The sequence below is a fragment of the Mesoplodon mirus genome, assembly GCF_964341445.2.
Source record: "Mesoplodon mirus genome assembly, chromosome: 3".
NCBI classification, from domain to species: Eukaryota; Metazoa; Chordata; class Mammalia; order Artiodactyla; family Ziphiidae; genus Mesoplodon; species Mesoplodon mirus.
In genome coordinates, this window is record NC_138978.1 from 94809039 (window position 1) to 94828949 (window position 19911).

At 35.6% G+C, this 19911-nt stretch overlaps 1 protein-coding gene across 10 annotated transcripts in view; it reads right to left on the reverse strand.

Annotated features, from left to right (window-relative positions):
• Positions 1-19911, reverse strand: part of FRRS1 (ferric chelate reductase 1) — a 134618-nt gene that overhangs the window by 44463 nt on the left and 70244 nt on the right. For 9 of the 10 annotated variants that reach the window (XR_014293410.1, XR_014293411.1, XM_082614082.1 and 6 more), the window contains 5 exons: positions 15317-15415; positions 13998-14145; positions 5995-6108; positions 4523-4635; positions 2738-2824 (listed from right to left, as the gene is read on the reverse strand). Coding sequence is in view for 8 of the 10 variants with exons in the window: in XM_082614082.1 (XP_082470208.1) it covers positions 2738-2824; positions 4523-4635; positions 5995-6108; positions 13998-14145; positions 15317-15415 (561 nt within the window). In the remaining 2 variants the exon portion in view is untranslated. The remainder of the gene's footprint in view (positions 1-2737; positions 2825-4522; positions 4636-5994; positions 6109-13997; positions 14146-15316; positions 15416-19911) is intronic. The other variant, XM_082614076.1, reaches the window with a different exon arrangement.

Below are 19911 nucleotides of genomic sequence, written 5' to 3' on the forward strand. Positions count from 1 at the left end.
ACAAAATTCTTATGTATTTACAATGTGCCGGGACTATTCTAAGTGCTTTCAGTTAATTAACTCTCAACCCTCAGAAAGCCTATAAGATAGATACTCTACTATACCCACTTGAGTAAACTGAGGGACAGAAAAGTTAAGCAACTTGCCCAGGGTGTCCCAAGTAATAAATGATGACATGAGGATTTGAATCCAAGCAGTCTGGCTGTACAACTGTGCTCTTAACCTTTTTACTACCATAGTCATAAACTGCAAAGACTACAAAGTTTACAAAATAAGTATTACGCTTGTCCAAGTACCTGGATAAAATAAAGTTTCAATATCTTGAGTCATATCAGAAAATCTTCATAATTTCCTTTAAAAAAAATAGGTTGACCATGGAGGTTCCTTAAAAAACTGAAAATAGAGCTACCATATCATCCAGCAATCTCACTCCTGGGCATATATCCAGAGAACACCATAATTCGAAAAGATACATACACCCCAGTGTTCACAGCAGCACTATTTACAATAGCCAGGACATGGACGCAATCTAAATGTCCATCAACAGAGGAATGGATAAAGAAGATGTGGTACATATATACAATGGAATATTACTCAGCCATAAAAAGGAACAAAATAACACCATTTGCAGCAACATGGATGGACCTAGAGATTGTCATACTGAGTGAAATAAGTCAGAGAAAGACAAATATCATATGATATTCCTTATATGCGGAATCTAAAAAAAGGGTACAGATGAACTTATCTACAAAACAGAAATAGAGTTACAGATGTAGAAGATAAACTTACAGTTACCAGGGGTTGGGGGAGGAGGGATAAACTGGAAGATTGGGATTGACATATACACACTACTATATATAAAATAAATTAATAAGGATCTATGTAGAGCACAGGGAACTCTACTCAGTACTCTGTAATGGCCTATATGGGAAAAGAATCTAAAAAAGAGTGGATATATGTATATGTGTAACAGATTCAATTTGCTGTACACCTGAAACTAACACAACATTATAAACCAACTATACCCCAGTAAAAATTTTTTGAAAAAATAGGTTGACCAATCTATAAACTACCTAAAAAGCAGAAAGGAGGTTTCCTAATAATATTGTGACCCAAGAGTCATCAATCTTAGCCCTTGTAGCAACAGCCCAAACTGAAATATTAAATTTTAATATCAAATTCTGACTGGCTCTTAAACTAGAAGAGTATAATGGAAGCACAGGCTCTGACCTTAGGTACATCTCCAATTCTCAATAAGCCTCATTCATTCATTCCATAAATATTTACTGAATATTTCATGTACCAGAATCTGTTCTGGGTGTTAGAGATACATTAGCAAACATACCAGTAAATATCCTGCCTTCTCATGGAGTTCACATACTAGTGTAAGAAGACAGACGAAGAAAAGGTATAATATTTAAGAAAATTATCTGAAACGACATAAGGTAAAGATTGCTTCAGGAAAAAATGAAGCAGAGCAGGGCTCTTTGAGAAGCTATTATTTGAGCAAAGACTTGAAGAAGGTAAGGCAGTAGAGGAGGCATGACCAAGGCAGAAGGAAAAATCTTTGCAAAGACTATAAAGCAGAATAAATAAATAAATAATTTTTTTAAAAAAAGACTATAAAGCAGGAGCATACCTAGCATTAGCCCAGTGTGAAATGAAATGAGCTATTGGATGAGAAAAAGAGCAGATCAATTCAGAGAGTAACTGGGAGCCAATCATGGAGGACTTCGGCTTTAACTTTGAGAAAAACTGAGAGGCATTAGAGAAACCAGTTGGGGGCACAGGAATGACATCATCTGATTTACATTTTTTAAAAATCACTCTGCTTCTTGGTTGAAAACAGATTGTACATGGGCAAGGGTTGAAGTAGAGAGACCAATTAGGTGCCGACTGCAAAGAAGTCCAGGCAAAAGATGATGGTGGCTCGAACCCACATAGTAGTACCAGTGATGGTGAAAAGTGTTGTATTTGACATGTAAAGCCAATGGGATTTCCTGAAGGATTTGATATGGGGTGTTAGAGCAGAGTTAAGAATAATTCCAATGTTTTGGCCTAAGAAAGGAACTGCAAACAACTAATATGGGGATGGCAGCACATGGAGCAAGACTGGGAGGAGAGGTCAGGAATTCCGTTTGAGATGCCTTAGACATGCAAGTTGAGTTCCTGAGTAGACAGCTGTTTGTGTGAGTCTCAATCAGGGTAGAGGTCTAAGCTGGAGATACACATTTGAGAATAAGCCTCAGTTTCTTCATTTGTGACATGGGATTATTATCAATAACAACTTCATTTGAGGTTTAAATTTGATAACACATGTAAAGCACTTAGCACAGTTTGCTCAGTAGGAATGCAACTAATGTTAGCTTAGTAATAGTCATAGTATTAGTTAGAGAAAACCACTTACAGTGTTCATGTTCCTCAGATATCATGCTTTCAATTTTTACCATTCTATAGCAAGAAAATTTATTAAAGCTATATAGTGTATATTTAAATTTTGAGGCAGTCTAAAAATACATTCCATTACCAAGTAATCTGCACTTACATTCTCACTTCATCCCTGACCACCAACCATGTGAAATAGTCATCAGATGATTCAAAAAGGAAGGAAAGAGGGATACATGCGGAAATATCTTTTTACCCATCATCTGAGAATAAAACAGCAATCTCCTTTGGCACCAAAATAAATTTTAAACATATAAATAGAATAAAAACATTCTGTTTAAGATCTACTTACCCAATTCCAGCCTCCTCTGTAAATAAAAGGCAGAAGAAAAGCAATAAAAGTGAGGGCAAAAGTAGTAAGCATGAGCATTCGATGTACCTGCAAGGACAAAATGACAAATGAGAAGAGAGTTAACTACATAAGAGAAAGGAGTTGACATCACTATGAAGATCATGGGATGAGATTCACAGAAGGCATGCATTCAGTTGACACCTAGCCACAATTTGTGGTCAGTTAAAAACAAAAATCTTACTATTCCAATGAACTTTAAAGAAAAGCCTAAGCTGCCAACCTCATCATTCTAAATCATCTGCCAAGACTTCACCTGCACAGAACAGCAGGAATGGATATATCACACACACAGAGCACTTATTGCCAAGTCCATCATTTTCTTCCAAACACATTTATTAAGTTCCACCACCAAGCACAGTGCTTGGATACAATGAAACTGCAAGGAAACAGAAAGTACTGTTCCCTGGGGAGTCTGGGATTTAATTGAGCAGATAAGAGAAACATATTTGAAATGTGTAATTCATTATCCAAATGAGGAGAATACCAAGAGTGAAAATGGGCACTGTTAGTTGATTATGTGAGGATAACTGGTGCAAATCAAAACTATCCCAGAGAATGTAGGACATATAATCACTACATATACAGATATATAGATAGATAGATAGATACACACACACACACAGACACACAGACATATATGGGGTGTGTGTGCATATATATATACACACACCACCAGAAAGTAGAACATATAGTCACCCTATATACATATAGACACCATAGTTTTAAAGACAGTGGAGGATTTGAATTGGTAAAGAGGAGACATAAAGAGTTTTCCAGTTGGGAATATCCACAGGAGAAGAGGGGAGAGAGAGAGAGAGCAATCAAAGGCAGAGACAGGAGCAAGGCATGTAGCAGTCATTACTGAGAACAAATAAAACAGATTAACACTGCCAGCCAAAAGTGAGAAACAATTTTAGATAAGGTAAATCTTAAAAGCTACAAATTTATATAAAGTTTCAAGAATACCTCTTATAAAGTCAAAACTGTTCCAATAAGCAGTATTTTTTTTCTATAAGAAGACATGTACATTCTATCTCAACACATAGTCATTGATCTTCCACTATATGTGCAAATATCTATACTCCATGACAAATGAAAGATAAAGGTTTGTTTTGTTTTGTTTTGAGGGGTATTTATTGAATCTTGCTCATGTTTCTATTAAAAGACTGCCTCCTCATCCCATGGGAAGGGACAGCATTAAAAAGGACACTTTATTTTCTCTTCCCACCCACACAGGAGATACATGATCTTGACTGGTGAGCTAGGGACAACCTAACATTCATTGGCCCATCAACCAGAGGACAGACCACTGCTTTGCAACATAGGAAGCACCCACTATTTCTTTCTTCTTCTCTGCTGCCTTCCTCAACCCATCTGTACTCAGTGCAGTGGGTAAATGTTCTTCTAGTGTCTTCTTCTGCAACTAGACATGTAACTCAAGATCATTTGGGACCCAAAATCCATGTTCCAAAGAAACGCACATGGCACTGATACATTCTCCAATCCAGCCTGCCCCTTCATAGAGCTGTCTTTATTTTTATTTCCATCAAGTACCTTGTGTCTATTCTCAGTTGGTTAGGAAACCAAAGAGCAAAAAGAAATTATGAGGATTCCAAAATTACAACTATAACCATACATACACAAAAAAATCCGCTTACTTCATGTGTTTCCATGTTGCAATGTTCAAATAATATGGAAATTGCATTAACCTTTTTCTCCACCTACCTGAAACCAAGCTGCATCCCCAAATAAAGCCTCTGACCAAACAGGTTTGAAGAACCGGGCAATCAGTACACCTACGCTAACTGTAGTCATCCATGCCACAAACATTAAGGCACCTACAGGTGAGAAAATGCAATGGTTGACAACACAGTCTAATTAAGCTGTCTCTTAAATGACCAAGCCAAATGCGTAGAAAATGTAAATAGCCAACGAAAATACATTCAGCTGACATAAACATAACCTGAATATCAATACTTTTACCACCACCACTACTACTTCTAATAGCTAACACTTCCAAAGCTCTTATTTCGTGCCAGGCACTGTCTCTAAGTGTTTTATGTGTATTAATCTAATTGATCTTTACAACAATTCCTATAAAGTATAATTATTATTCCAGTTTTGCTGTATGGAGAAGGAAAGCACAGAGAAGTTAAGTAACTTGCCCAAGGTTACTAAGTTGGAATTTGAACCCAGGCTGGTTTGAATAACTGTGCTCTTAATCATTATACTGTCTGAAGTTATACAGCCTTTCTGAAGTTATCTCAGAATCTTCTCACATTTCACTCCAAAAAATAATGGAAAACAAACAGGCATGTTATTTCTGAATCCAATTACTGTTCAACTAGAGCTACTGGTAGAAGCAAAATAGCAACAATAAAGATAGTTTCAAGCTTTATTGAAACTCTCACTAGAATGGATAACTCTGGAGAATATAAAGGAAATATACCAATTAAGGAAAGTTCCCACCAATACTAATACATTACAATAGTATAGTATAGTATACACTTACACTATTTCCCTATTTTTCAATCCCGTTTTTCAATAATCAACTGGACTACTTTTCAAATGGAATCAACTTTCACTTGTAGAACCAGAGTACATCAGAGCCTTATTTCTAGGCTACTGCTCTTCCAACTTGGTTCCCTTCATCACTTTAAGTATATAATATGTAAGTATAGCACTGAGTACTTTGTATACCCTCAAATATTTGTACATTGATCAGTTCTTCAACAAAAAAATTGTATTTTTGAAACCAAACTACTATTATAATTAAACAATCACAATCACAAACCACTCTTTTATTAGCAATTTTTAATAAATGGTATAATTAATGTCTCATAAAAGTTAAATTAATTAACCCAATGATACTCAATCCTGGCTGCAATTAGAGATGACTATCATACTTTTTTTAAAATTACAAATGTCTTAAAAGCTCCTCTGGTGATTTTAATGTGCAGTCAGGGTTAAAACCACTGAATTATCCGTACTCTCTATTTTTAATAAAAATTATCAAACATTAAAATAGATAATGCTACCTGCAAATGTTATTGCTTATGTTACCTGCAAATGTTATTGATTTAAGAACGTTTGCTAAATTATGCCTGCTACCATTCTCAATCTAGCCAGCACTAAATTTATTCCACAAAGTTAAGTATATTCCACAAAGTAGTAATAATAATCCACATGTAACTTACCATGAACCTTCAGAAGGAGTAAAGAATGGGATCCTCCTATGTTCTCTGGATAGCCCGTCACATTGTATTTTTCATATGTAATCAAAGGTTGCTGAGAATGCTTATGAATCCGACCTGAAATTAAAAAAAAAAAAAGGAAGAAGAAGATGAATTACTTTCTCAGGAGAGAAGGAATGGAGAGACAATGGCATGGCATGGAAACAAAATTTCTTAAGGTAATAAAAAATAAATAAATTTCAATAGAGATGATATATATATATATTATATATTGATATTATATTAATACACATATATTAATATAATATAAATATATGTAGTATTAGTATATAATATAATAATATTCATTATGTATAAAATTAAATCTGTGCTTGTATACAATTATTCCAGTTAGTCTGTGTATATGGGTATGTATGGGTGTGTGTTCATTCTGGGGATCTATCTTACAGAAATATTTACTTTTTAACCAAAGGTACATCTATAAGCATGTTAATAGATACTTTCTTTTTACACTGGCTAAAAAAAAATTTAAACAAGCTAAATGACCATCCTTAGGAGAATGAGTAAATAAATTATGGAAAATACATTATTTTTAGAATACAATGCAAGTGTCAAAAAGAATAAAAATAATTAAGAAATTTGATATGAGATATATATGAATCTTTGTTTCAAACAAATAAGTATTAGACCACAGACTACATCTCAATGATTTCCAAAAAGAAACATTTATATAGGTTATATTATCTATCTAAAATGTAACAAATTAACAGAAAGCTAGGAAAAAATGGTCCAGCTAGATATTTAAAAAACTCCTCTTCTAAATAACCCTTGGGTTAAATAGGATATCAAAACTAAAATCACAAGTCTTCTTAAAATGAATAACAATGAAGGCACTTCATATCAAAATACATGTGATGTAATTAAGGTACTATTCAAAAGAAGTTTTTAATCATCTTAAAAGCATTTCCTTAAAAAAATATAAAAAGACTTTAAAGTATTGAAATAATCATTTAATTCAAGATGTGTTTAAAACAACATATAACCCAGAAAACCAAAAAGGAGGATTGATTAAAAATAAAGGTAGAAATTAACAAACTAGTAAGTCTAAAAATGAGAAAAATCAATTCTGTAAAAGGCCAATAAAATCGATTGATTTTTTGACAATCTGACCACAAGATAAAAAGGAATATCACAAACAGTATTAGAAATGAAAACAGTGACATAGCTGCTGATATAGAACATATTCTTTAAAATTATGTGAAAATGCTATATACAACTTTAAGTCAGCCAAAAATATTTCAAAACCTAAATAAAATGGATGAATTTCTGAGGAAATCTAGAATTACAAAAATTGATCAAAGTAGTAGTAACTCTGGAGAATTATAACAATAAAAATTTATTTTATTAGTCAAATATTTCCATTCCTAAAGTCTCAGGCTGTATGTGGATGAGTTCTATCATACCATTTAAAATTTTTTTTAACTTTAAAAATTCATATTTGGCTTCCCTGGTGGCACAGTGGTTGAGAGTCTGCCTGCCGATGCAGGGGACACGGGTTCATGCCCCGGTCCGGGAGGATCCCACATGCCGTGGAACGGCTGGGCCAGTGAGCCATAGCCGCTGAGCCTGCGCGTCCGGAGCCTGTGCTCCGCAATGGGTGAGGCCACAACAGTGAGAGGCCCGTGTACCGCAAAAAAAAAAAAAAAAAAAAAAAAAAAAAGTTCATATTTATTTAAACCCTTCTTGAGTTCTTTCTATGAGATTATTATAACACTGAAACCAAAATGAGGCCAACATGCACATGCACACAAACGCACAGAATCCTATGACCATACACCAAAATCATTTATGAAAATAGATGTGAAAAGTTTAAATAAAATATTGGTGAATTAAATCAAGTATGCAATAATAAGAATAGTAAGACATGACTTTCATCCCAGGAAAGTGAGGACTGTTCACCATTCAGAAATCTACAAAAGTAATGATAAACATCAGCACACATCCATGACATGAACTCTTTGTAACATTAGGAACAGAATATTTCCTAAACACAATAAAATATATCCACCAGAAAAATACAACAAATACGACACGACACTGAATATCAGAAGCATTCCCATCAAAATCAGGGATAAGATAAGAATACTTGCCTTATCACCACTGCCATTCCACATTTTTCTGGGAGAAGTAAGCAAAGCAGTGAGACAAGGAAAGAAAGAAAATGAGGGCTACTATGCCTGTCATTATTTGCACAAGATATGATGTTTCATCTAGAAAATCCAAGACCATCAACCAGAAAATAAGGGGGCTACATTCAAGATAAGCATTCAAAAATCAGTAACTTTCCAATACACCAAAAAATTTAGAATATGTAAGAAAAAATAATCCCATTCACAATAGTTTGTATTAGAAATCTATAAAATACATAGGAACAAAGTAACAAAAATAAATAAGCCCTACAGGAAGATATGAAAAAAACCACAGGATCTGAATAAATGGAATATCCCAGTATATTCCTGGATAGGAAGACTCAAGGACGTTGATTATTCCACAAATTAATCTAAAATTTAATTTCAATTCCAGTCATAACTCCAATAGGATTTTTAATGAAATTTGATAAATCATTTCTGAATTTTATCTAGAAGAGCCAATACACAAGGAAGAGGCAAGAATTCCTGAATTCCTGAAAAAGAAGGCTAGGAGGGGTATCATGCTTTATCAAAATTCACAACCTATTATTAAGGTATAGTAATTTCAACCAGTGCAGTAATAGACAAACAGATCACTGGAAGAATAAACTATAAACAATTTGATTTACTGAAAGATTTTTAGCGTATGATAAAAAGGCTTTTGAAACAGTAGAGATAAAATGGACTATTCAAAAACTGGTGTTTGGACACTAGGTTATTCATTTGGTGAACTATTATATCATGGCTTGTTATTACAGAGAAGATCAGAGATAAAGCAGAAAATGAGAAGAGTTTTATATCGTGAACACCTAGAGACCTGTGTCAAGAAGAAAGAGACAATAACTATCAGAAGCTACAAAAATGTCAAAAATAAAAGAATGAAAAAAACTATTGAAAATGACAAGAAACGCACTGAAGAATCTCAAAATACTGTATTAGTAGAGTGGCAGTGATAAAAACCAGACCACATTCCTGACAGCCTGAGAATCAAGTTGGAAGAAAAGTGTTTTTAAACTCTGATTCACCGTGGAGCCATGAGCTAAGATGAACTTAACCTTCATTAAAGCAGAAGTCCATTAAAATTTTGAAGTTCCACTGTATGGCTCCATTATAATTTAGGCGTTATGCTCTAAGGAACGTTGGGTTCATGTGTAGTACAGGGCTCTACAGTATTATTCCTAAATTGTCAAAATAACAGGTCATGTGATAACAGGGTCTCTACTTCATTAATTATTTAAATTGGTAGATTTCCAAATTGGGAATTACTTATTCACCCAAGTGAGTTCTATCTTTCAGTTCAAACACTCAGCATTTCACATGACTGCTTATTTCATGATAGGATAAAGTCAGCTTTCTGGGGGCAAAACAGCAGTTAGAAAAAGGTTTTAAATTGGTTTTACTAAATATGACAGTACTTTCAACTCTCAATTATCTTTAGTTTGCTTCTGACCCCTCTTCCTAGGTGACTTCTCCCATTGTGGGCCATTTCTCAACATTTTCTTTTTAAAGGAAAATACATATCTTGTTTCTTTTCATTGATCAGGTCTGTAAATGTGTGCTGAAAAAAAATCAAAGTTTATTTATAAACAGAATAATTTACTCACAGAGAAGGTTTTTCCTCACTGACTTTGTGTAATGCATTAATTCCATTTGTCACCAATGGATTTCACCAGCCTTGTTTACAAGGGAATCGGGTAAAAATGTATACTATTTTGTTTGCTGCATTTAGTAGACATGAATGTTTAATAGTTATTAAATTGTGGTGTAAAGAAATGTGACAATATTCAGGTATCTGCTTTCTGAACGTTTCAAATTCCAATCTATGAGCATTGTTGACACCCAGAGAAGAGAATAAAATTACCTGTGAAAGGGTGAAAAAAAAACTCAGCAGTTAGAAAAAGAATAGAAAGATAATTATGTGCTAGCTTACAGCAAAAATAAGGATAACATGAAAAATTAGTAGAAAATGAAAACCTGAAAAGTTATCTGAAATCTGAAAATGTTAAGCAATTTCCCCTGTATTTTAGTTTTGATCATTTTTGCTGAATCACTTTTGCATATTTGGATGAAGAAAGTAGTTAATTTTTCTATTTTTACTAATAATGTAGCATCCTTCAGAGCTTGGCATAGTCTTTAAGAATCATCTGAATCATCTGACTCACCATGGTGTTCCCTCTGACCTTCAGTCTGCCAGTAAACAGTGCCTCCTGAGCATCAGGTTTGCCCAGGACGACCTCATTCTACATTAACATGGGTTACAGAGATTATATGATTGCTTTGAAAAATGGTTTCAACCTCACAAAGTCTCACTGCTTTTAAGCAGTGCGCAGCATATAAATGATCCACATACATATGACTAGATAACAGAAGCGACAGTTGATTTATGTGGTAACTGTACTTTGTTCCCCAATACAAGGGAACTAGAAAGTGAATTCCCTGAAGCGGTAACGTTTAGATGTGGGTTTTTTTTGTTTTTTTGTTGCTTTGCACTCCACCAGTTAAAAAAAAAAATTGGGGGCTTCCCTTGTGATGCAGTGGTTAAGAATCCGCCTGCCAACACAGGGGACACAGGTTTGATCCCTGGTCCGGGGATATCCCACATACCGTGGAGGAGCTAAGCCCGAGCACCACAACTACTGAGCCTGTGCTCTAGAGTCCACGAGCCACAACTACTGAGCCCACGTGCCACGACTACTGAAGCCCGCGTGCCTAGAGCCTGTGCTCCACAGCAAGAGAAGCCATGACAATGAGAAGCCCACGCACCGCAAGGAAGAGTAGTCCCCTCTCGCCGCAACTAAAGAAAGCCCACGTGCAGCAACAAAGACCCAACATGGTCAAAAAAAACAAAATAAATAAATTTTTAAAAAAACAAAAATGAGTCTGTGACATATGTATATTTTTGTTAATAAACGTATTTATGTACTATTGTTTTAACACATTATGAACACTATTAAAATAGAAAATTTTAGTGAGATAAAATAAATCTAAGAAAAAAGTTCTGGTATTGTTTTCTGTATCCCCTGGACTACATTACAATACGTACATCTTCGTTGGAAGAACATTGTCCTAGAGCAGTAAGTTATCGAACCACAGTATACAGAACAATTACCTGAAATGCTTGTTAAAATGTGGATTCCAAGCACAAACAACAGAGATTCCATGAGTGTGGGATGGAGCTCGGGAACCTGTCTTTTGAGCAGTCATTCCAAATGGTTCTGAAGCAGGTTATTTGAGCCCCATGCTTTGGGAAACACCACAAAAGACAAGGTAGAGATTCTCCCTACCATGCCACGAGCACAGCAACACCAGCAGGAAAGGGAGATAAAACAGTGCTCTATTCTGCACATGAATCGTCCATGAACTAGGTTTTTCCAGGACAATGTTAGAACTATTACTTAACATATTGTTTCTATCAGAAAATGCATTCCAAGTTCTACAATGCTGGCCTAAGAAGAAATTTTTGGCATCACCATACACCTAAAACCACACATAATTTATTGCAACAACAGAATTCACCCATTTAAATGACACTGCTTTTCTTTTAAAGTATTTTAAAGTACAAATGCAAACTGTTAAAATCTCCTAGCAATTTGTCATCCATTCAAGTCAGTAATCATTTATAGAGCACCTATAACATGTTGGGCACAAAAGGAAGCAGTTTGATATGATGAAAAGGGCACAACTCTTGTAACTGCAACAGAGTTGGGTTTAATTCCTGACTCTGCTACTTGTTTGATTTTGAACAAGTTACTTCACCGCTCTAGGCTCCAGTTCTCTTATCTCTACAATGGGCAACATAATATCTATTTACAAAGTTTCTGTGGGAAATAAATGAGATATATGTAATATACAATAAGTGATAGCTGCAATAATAACAATAAGACAATAAACTGCATTTTAGTAATATTTGTTTAAAAATGCAAATATTTGACCTTCTCCTTAAAAATTCGTTTCCTACATTTCCCATGTTAGAAAGTGAAACACCTGGGCTCTGAGGTCAAAGAGTTTAGGTTCAAATTCCAACTCTACCATTTACTTGTCTGGGCAAATGACTTAACCTCTCTAAGCCTGTTTCCTGCCAGATAAAATAAGGTTAATAATAGTACATATCTTATGTAGGTTTCTATGAAGATAAAAATGAAAACCTTAATGATAGTGCTGAGCCAGCAACTGGCACTCATTAAGTACTAAGCAATTTTTGCTCATTATTATCATTTTACCGGGAAATTATTTCCAGCTACATTTGCTGTTGCTGGTGCAAGTAAGAATACATGATTTGACTAACCAAACATATCATCCACAACTAAAGCTGAAAATATTCCTAAATTTTCTCTAACACTGAGTTGATATTTTGTCCTGCTTTAAAACCTTTTGAATCCCTACTTTACTTATAGTACAAAATTTAAACCACATGATAGAATATAAACTACTATATATAAAATAGATAAACAACAAGGTCCTACAGCATAGCGCAGGGAACTGTATTCAATATCTTGTAACAAACTATAATGGAAAAGAATCTGAAAATGTGTATATATATATATATATATATATATATATATATATATATATATATCTGAATCACTTTGCTATACACCAGAAACTAACACAACATTGTAAATCAACTATACTTCAATTAAAAGTAAACCGCATGAGGGCTTCCCTGGTGGCACAGTGGTTAAGAGTCTGCCTGCCGATGCAGGGGACACGGGTTTGTGCCCCAGTCCGGGAAGATCCCACATGCCGGGGAGAGGCTGGGCTCGTGAGCCATGGCCACTGAGCCTGCATGTCCAGAGCCTGTGCTCCACAACGGGAGAGGCCACAACAGTGAGAGGCCCGCGTACCGCAAAAATAAATAAATAAATAAACCACATGATAGAATACGCAAGGCTTTTCACAATTCTGCCTGTACCACATTTCTGTTCCTCCTCCTCCTTTACCTCACCCCCATCCTTCCATTCTATATGCTCAGCTTTTCACCATTTTCAAAGTAGGCCATATGCTCAAAGTTTGGAGGTAGTATTATCTCCAGGGAGATAAGGCACTAAATATTACACTACCCTGGCATTTCCTGCAGTTCTTCAGAATATCATTAGCCAAGACCTTAAATAAAATCTAATTATTCTTATCAATATGTGTTGCAGCACCTACCAGGGCAGTCTTAAGTATAAACTAAACATTCAAACTCATAAAACTACCTTAGGCTACACTTGGCATCAGGCTGATTGAGAAAGATGTGGGACAGGAAACACCGCACACCTGCAGGGCACCATGAGGCATTCTTTTTCAAAGGGAGGTCCTGTGGAAGCTTACTCAGCTGTCCAGGAGCTATTCTCTTTACCCCTCTCTACCTCCCTGGAGAAAGCTCAGGTCCAAGGCGATGAGATTCATACTGGATAGGGCATCCACAAGAGCCAATATCTCCTGCAATAACCCCAAAGTCCTGCTCCTAGTATCCCTGCAAAGGATCTTCCAATGTCACTGCACTCAGGGAAGCCCAAAGACATGGCTTCTTACTAGATATTTACAGTTACTCCTGGTCCAAATGCAGTCTACCAGCCAGAAATCACTTTTATCATAAGCAGATTGCCTTATAACCCAGTAAACACTACCTTTACCTAGTTTCCAGGGGAACAAAGCTAGAAGGTCAACCAAAGTCAAATTGTCAGGCAAAAATGGAAGAGGGTTTAATAACTCTTTACTCACAAATGTATATTTTAAAAAAGAGCAATTACCATAGTCTCTCCAAAAAAGGAGGGAAAGGAATAAAGTGAGTGAAAAAAACTTAAAAAGGTAGTTTTTTATCAATATACTTACCATCATCAGCTGCACCATCTGCTAGAAATATGTAGTAGCTTGCATTTAGATCAAATCTATTCTTAACCCCAGGAAGGGTAATGTTTCTTCTGAAAGAACACTGCATAACACCATCCGCCAACCTCCAAGCCATATCCTCAAGAGGATCCTGCAAACACATACAATAGGTCTTCTCAGCACTCTCCAAAGATTTGCTAAAAATAAGATATGATCAAAATCCTGACCTGTTCAATTTCCTTTCCCTAAGTTCCCCTGTGCATGTTTTGTCTGCAGTGTCATTGTTTTCCCTCTTCCTCTTTGAAGAGTATAAGAAACATATTCTCCCAGTTTATTTGTCTTTATCCCACTTGGCAAAGATAGTATTTTTACTACCTAGGATAGAAACTTTGGCAGATGTACTAACTTCATCTGGCCACTAATATACAATCAACAACACTGAAGAAACACTTAGCAAGTAATACTCTAGTGGCCAAAATGCAACATGCAACTGGGGAGAAGTTCCAACCCCACAAGAAAGCTATGCAGAGAACATAACATGTCATTAGATGATAGCTACTGCTCCATCAGAGCTCATTTGCTTGTCAGTTGTCATGTGAAAATGACACTTCTCTACTAGAAATAGGCCATCTTTGGCATAGGTGCCAACAACAGGCTCTTAAGACAATTGCCCAAGGCACTGAACCAGTACCTACCATATGTGCACCTCTTTCTCACCAATCAAGTAATTCTGTGTCACTTACATAAGCCTCTTAAAAATCTGTCTGTAAGTTTTTGAAAAGGGGCTGATGCTTTGACCCTCTTAATAAACCATAAAATATTTTTTGTAAGATGCATTTAAAAAAGGATTTAAGTAACACAAGCAAGAATTCATCTTTTCCTCAAAGAGAAACTTTTCTTATGCTTTCTAAAGCATAGAAAAGGGGTACAGTATCTGTAGTTAATACTGTACTATATACTGGAAATTTGCTAAAAGAGTAGATTTCAGGTGCTCTTATCACAAAGAAAAAGTAACTATGTGAGGCAATGGATACATTTATTAGCTTTACTCTAGTAATCATTTCACTATGTAGAAGGATATCAAAACATCATGTTGTACACCTTAAGTATATACAATTTACATATATATATGTTAAAAATAAAACGCAGAAAGGCTTCTCCCAGATTATAATAAGAGAGGAACCCTGCTGCCAGGCCCCTGCTTGGTCTCTGCTGCTAACTGAAGGTTTGGAAGCTATCTTGCAGCATAGCCATGCCACTGTCAGCCACATAGCCAGAAGGTGGACCGGCCAGATGGAGATTCTCAGAATTTTCACACCTACCCTGGAGTCCATTACAGGGTGACTTCGCCCTGTCAGATGGGAAGGTTGTATGTGTACAGTCTGATCTTCAAGAATACACACATAAGCATCATCATCACCCTGAAAAACAATTGCAAATGGGAACAAGTTCAAGGGAATTTCCTTTCTTTAAAAAAAAAAAAGTCTCTGAGGCTTCCCTGGTGGTCCAGGGGTAAAGAATCCGGCTTCCAATGCAGGGGATGTGGGTTCAATCCCTCGTCAGGGAACTAAGATCTCACATGCCACAGGGCAACTAAGCCCGTGCGCCACAACTACTGAGCTTGTGTGCCTCAACGAGAGAGCCCATGTGCCAGAGCCCACATGCTCTGGAGCCCGCGTGCCACAACTAAAGAAAGAAAACCCTCATGCCATAACTAGAGAGAAGCTCACACGCTGCAACTACAGAGAGCCACAACGAGGACCCGACGCATCCAAAAAAACAAAAAAGTCCCTAATGTTATCAAATAGTATTTGATGCTTTTAAAACATAATTTACTGACTCAATCTTAAAACGATACCACAAATTCTAAAGAATTGGCTGTCTGATATATTAATTAAAAATGACTGTTATCATGCAAAAGCAATAAAATTTCAGTGTATTAAAATAGACATATAACATGGTTATATGCCCATAACCCATCACCAATTGAACACCACTGTTAATGCTTTTGTATATATTCATCCAAACCTATTTGTATTTATAACCTATTTTTCTCCCCAAATGGGAAAATATAAAGTTTTGTTACCTTTTTCACTGAACTTTTCATAAACATTGCTCTGGATATTTATTTGTAAATAAATGTGCTACAATTTTCATAACTGTAAGTGCACTGCATTATATTGGATTTTGGGGGGTAACTTTTAAGATGTAAGATACTATAATCAAATATTGCTAATATTGTACACACTTAATAGATTTACTACTGCATATTGAAACCACAATATCTGAGCTCAAGGGGGCATTCTTTGTCAGTCTAATTCTTATCTATCCTTTAATCTCCAACATTCCTTAGCTCTAAAAATTAAATCTAATTTAAAGTGACTATCGGAGGGCAGACTGCATCTTTAAAGCACATTTAAGTCATGGTACAAAAGAATAATCTGGATTTTAAATTCTTGTGTATAGTTTTGGTTCCTTCATCTATTCTAAATTCCTCTCCATAAACTATCTAACAAGGTCTTTTATGTGCTTTAGTCACTAAACTCCTTAAACAAGATCCAAGACTAACCAGTTATGATTTAAATTTTGCTATAAATACCAATGATATTCTAACACATTTTAAATTTATTTTTTAAAGTTCCAGTTTTAACTCTCAAGTACATAACCTTAGCAAAGAAATTATTCCCTGTTACACATCTTATATTCAAATCAGAATTAGTGCAACTCAAGATAAGAAACTTGTAGTTGTCATAATTTAAACCGCTACACACTACAGCTCACAGACCAACTTCAGCCTGATGCCTGTTTTTGTACAGGCCACAGGCTGAGGATGGTGCTTACATATCTAAATTTTTTTTTTTAATTAAAAGAATAATATTTCATGACAAGTAAAAATATATTAAATCCAAATTTCAGTGTTTATAAATAAAGTTTTATTGGAATACAGCCACCAACTTACGGATAATCTACAGCTGCTTTAGCGCTATCACACCAGAACTGAGTAGCTGCAACAGAGACCATATGGCCCACAAATTCCAAAGTGGTTGCTATCTGGACCTCTGCAGAAAAAGTTGGCTGATCTCTGATTTAAACAAACAATGTGTGTTTTCTAGAATGTTTATCATCAATGAGGTATAGGAATTTTCTTGTTATTTAAAACAAAATTTAATATAACAAAATGGTTGATTTTGAGGCAAACTGATGATAAGAAGTCAACTGAGTCATTAAGGCAGACCTCCCAAATACTAGAGAGGATGACAGCGATGGAGAAGAGGTAACTCTCAATTCTCACTACTCTACAATGAGGGTAAGAGAAGGTGCTACGACAACCTTAGGCTCCAGGCAGCTGTAGAAACCCCAAATTTGGAGCATGGAAGGACACACATGAGAAGCTTCAACCAAATCCCTGAATTGGACAGAACTTCTTACCCCCCGTTTGTTCCTCTCATTCCAGCATTTAGAATGCACTCTATGAGAAAATATCATGTGGAGGAAATAAAGATGACAACATAGTTCTTACAATCAAAGACTATGTTTTAATAGAGGAGACAGTTAAAATAGTACATGAAATATGATAAAACAGAGATTTAACCACAGTAGTATGGAAAGACAAATTAGGTAGGGCCAAAGGATTGAAAAGGCTTATCAGAAAAGATAGCATTAACTAGGCCTTAGAGAATAAAAAATATATGTGGATAGGGTAGAGCTGTGACTAAGGGAAAAGTTTTTCAAACTGAGGAACTTCTAGGACCAAAGATATAGAAATATAAAAAATATAGAGAAACTTTAGGAAACAGGTAGTTTTGTGAGCTAAAACATATACAGGGTAAGGCCAGAAATGGACTTTCAAGAGTTTTGAAACTATGCTAAAGAAAAAAATATTTTCCTATAACTACTAAAGGTTCACCTTACCTACTAAAGGCTTCTGGGGCTAGGATTGAGATTACCTTAAATGTGGTCAAAAACCACATTAACCTGAGTCTATTGTAAAAATTGTGGGACACTCTATAAAACAACTGGACTAAAAGAAAAAAGGTAGGGTAACCGTTCTAAAGTAAAGGAGATTAAAGAGATATATCAATAAAATGCATTGAGTGATAACTGATTAGTCTGTATCAGAAATTTTTAAAATATACATATACATATGACTTTACTGGGATAATTGGGGAAATCTGAATATAGGCTCTATTGCATAAAATTATTATATTATATATTATGATAGCAATCTTATAGATAATTGTAGGAGAATATCCTTCTTGGGAAACACATGCTGCAAACTAGACTTAAAATGTCATGATATCTGCAACTTAATTTTCAAATAGTTCAGGGAAAAAATGTGTGTTAATACACAGTGAATAAGTCAATCTACACATAACACTCACATACATACACACGGAGAGAGAGAGAGAGGGAGAAAGAGAGAGAGAAAACAACAAATGTAGGTGAAGGGCTTACTGGTGTTCATTGTACTAGTCTCTCAACTTTCATGTAGCTTTAAAGCTTTTCAAAACAAAAAGTTGGGGTGCGTGAGAGAAAGAAGCACCTGAAAGGTAAATAAAAAAGAAGAATCTAGGGCTTCCCTGGTGGCGCAGTGGTTGAGAGTCCGCCTGCCAATGCAGGGGATGCGGGTTCGTGCCCTGGTCCGGGAAGATCCCACATGCTGCGGAGCGGCTGGGCCCGTGAGCCATGGCCGCTAAGCCTGCGTGTCCGGAGCCTGTGCTCTGCAACGGGAGAGGCCACAACAGTGAGAGGTCCGCGTACCTCAGGAAAAAATAAAAAAGAATCTAAATCACAAATGAAGTTTCCTTGAACACCAGAGAAGATGGTGGCAGCAATGAATGAGATAGTTCATAAATTGCCCCAGACAGTATCTGAAAAGAAGCAAGAAATCGATAATAGTAGTTGCTTTTTTACTATTGTTGTTGATCATCAAAAATGGGAAACACAAAAGGACAGCAGGAGGGTAGATAATAAATTCAGTTTTACTGATGATGGTCTGTGTTGTCCAGAGCACTCAGCTGGAAGGGATCACCCAGCAGCTGGAAATTCCAATCTGGACACACACAAGAGAAGTCAGGACTGGGAACGTTCTGGAATTTGAGTGTTGAGAAATTATGTATAGAATAAGACAACCCTGGGCAGGGGAAGGCAGAGGACAGAAGCTAATGTCGTGTATATACTTGAATACTCTATCTCATATAGCAAAATATCTGAGATGAGGAAGAGGTGTATACTTTGAATTTCAGTTAAAATTCAGATATTAGCAAGTCACTGCTAGCAAAAATATGGATAGTTGTACTTTCACCAATTTTAATGATGAGGTCTAATACCAAAACAACTGCTATCATTAATTTATAAACTAAATTGAAAAAGGTATAATTTAGTTTATCTAGTCAGTATTCATAACATCAGATACCTTCAGCCAGTATTTAAATTTACATTACATACTGATAAGAAATAGCAGGTCAAAAAAATATCCTAAAAATTTTAAAATAATCAAAAATAGAAACAACCACTTTAAAAACATTTTTGATGATGAGTTATTTTACCCCCAATTTAGGCAAACAGGTGTACAGATGATTTTAATCATCAAATAGGATTTCTCTGTAAATCAACTGCACCTGCATAATTAAGTCTTTTTTATAAACATTGTTGATGAGTACTATACTAGAAACATAAGATTTCTAAGTAAGATAAATATATCTTGAATTAGAGATAAAGGTTTTTGTGTCATCTATGCCTACAACTTAGAAATAACTGGTCTACTTGCAGGCTCCTCATCACAACACTCACTGCAACAATACTGTCTTTTCCTCTGGCTGACAGATTTTATGTGACCAGAAAAGGAAATGTGTTAGTATATGTTTGCATGAAGTTTGGCTACAAAGTGACTAGAATATTTTTAATGAAGTGACTA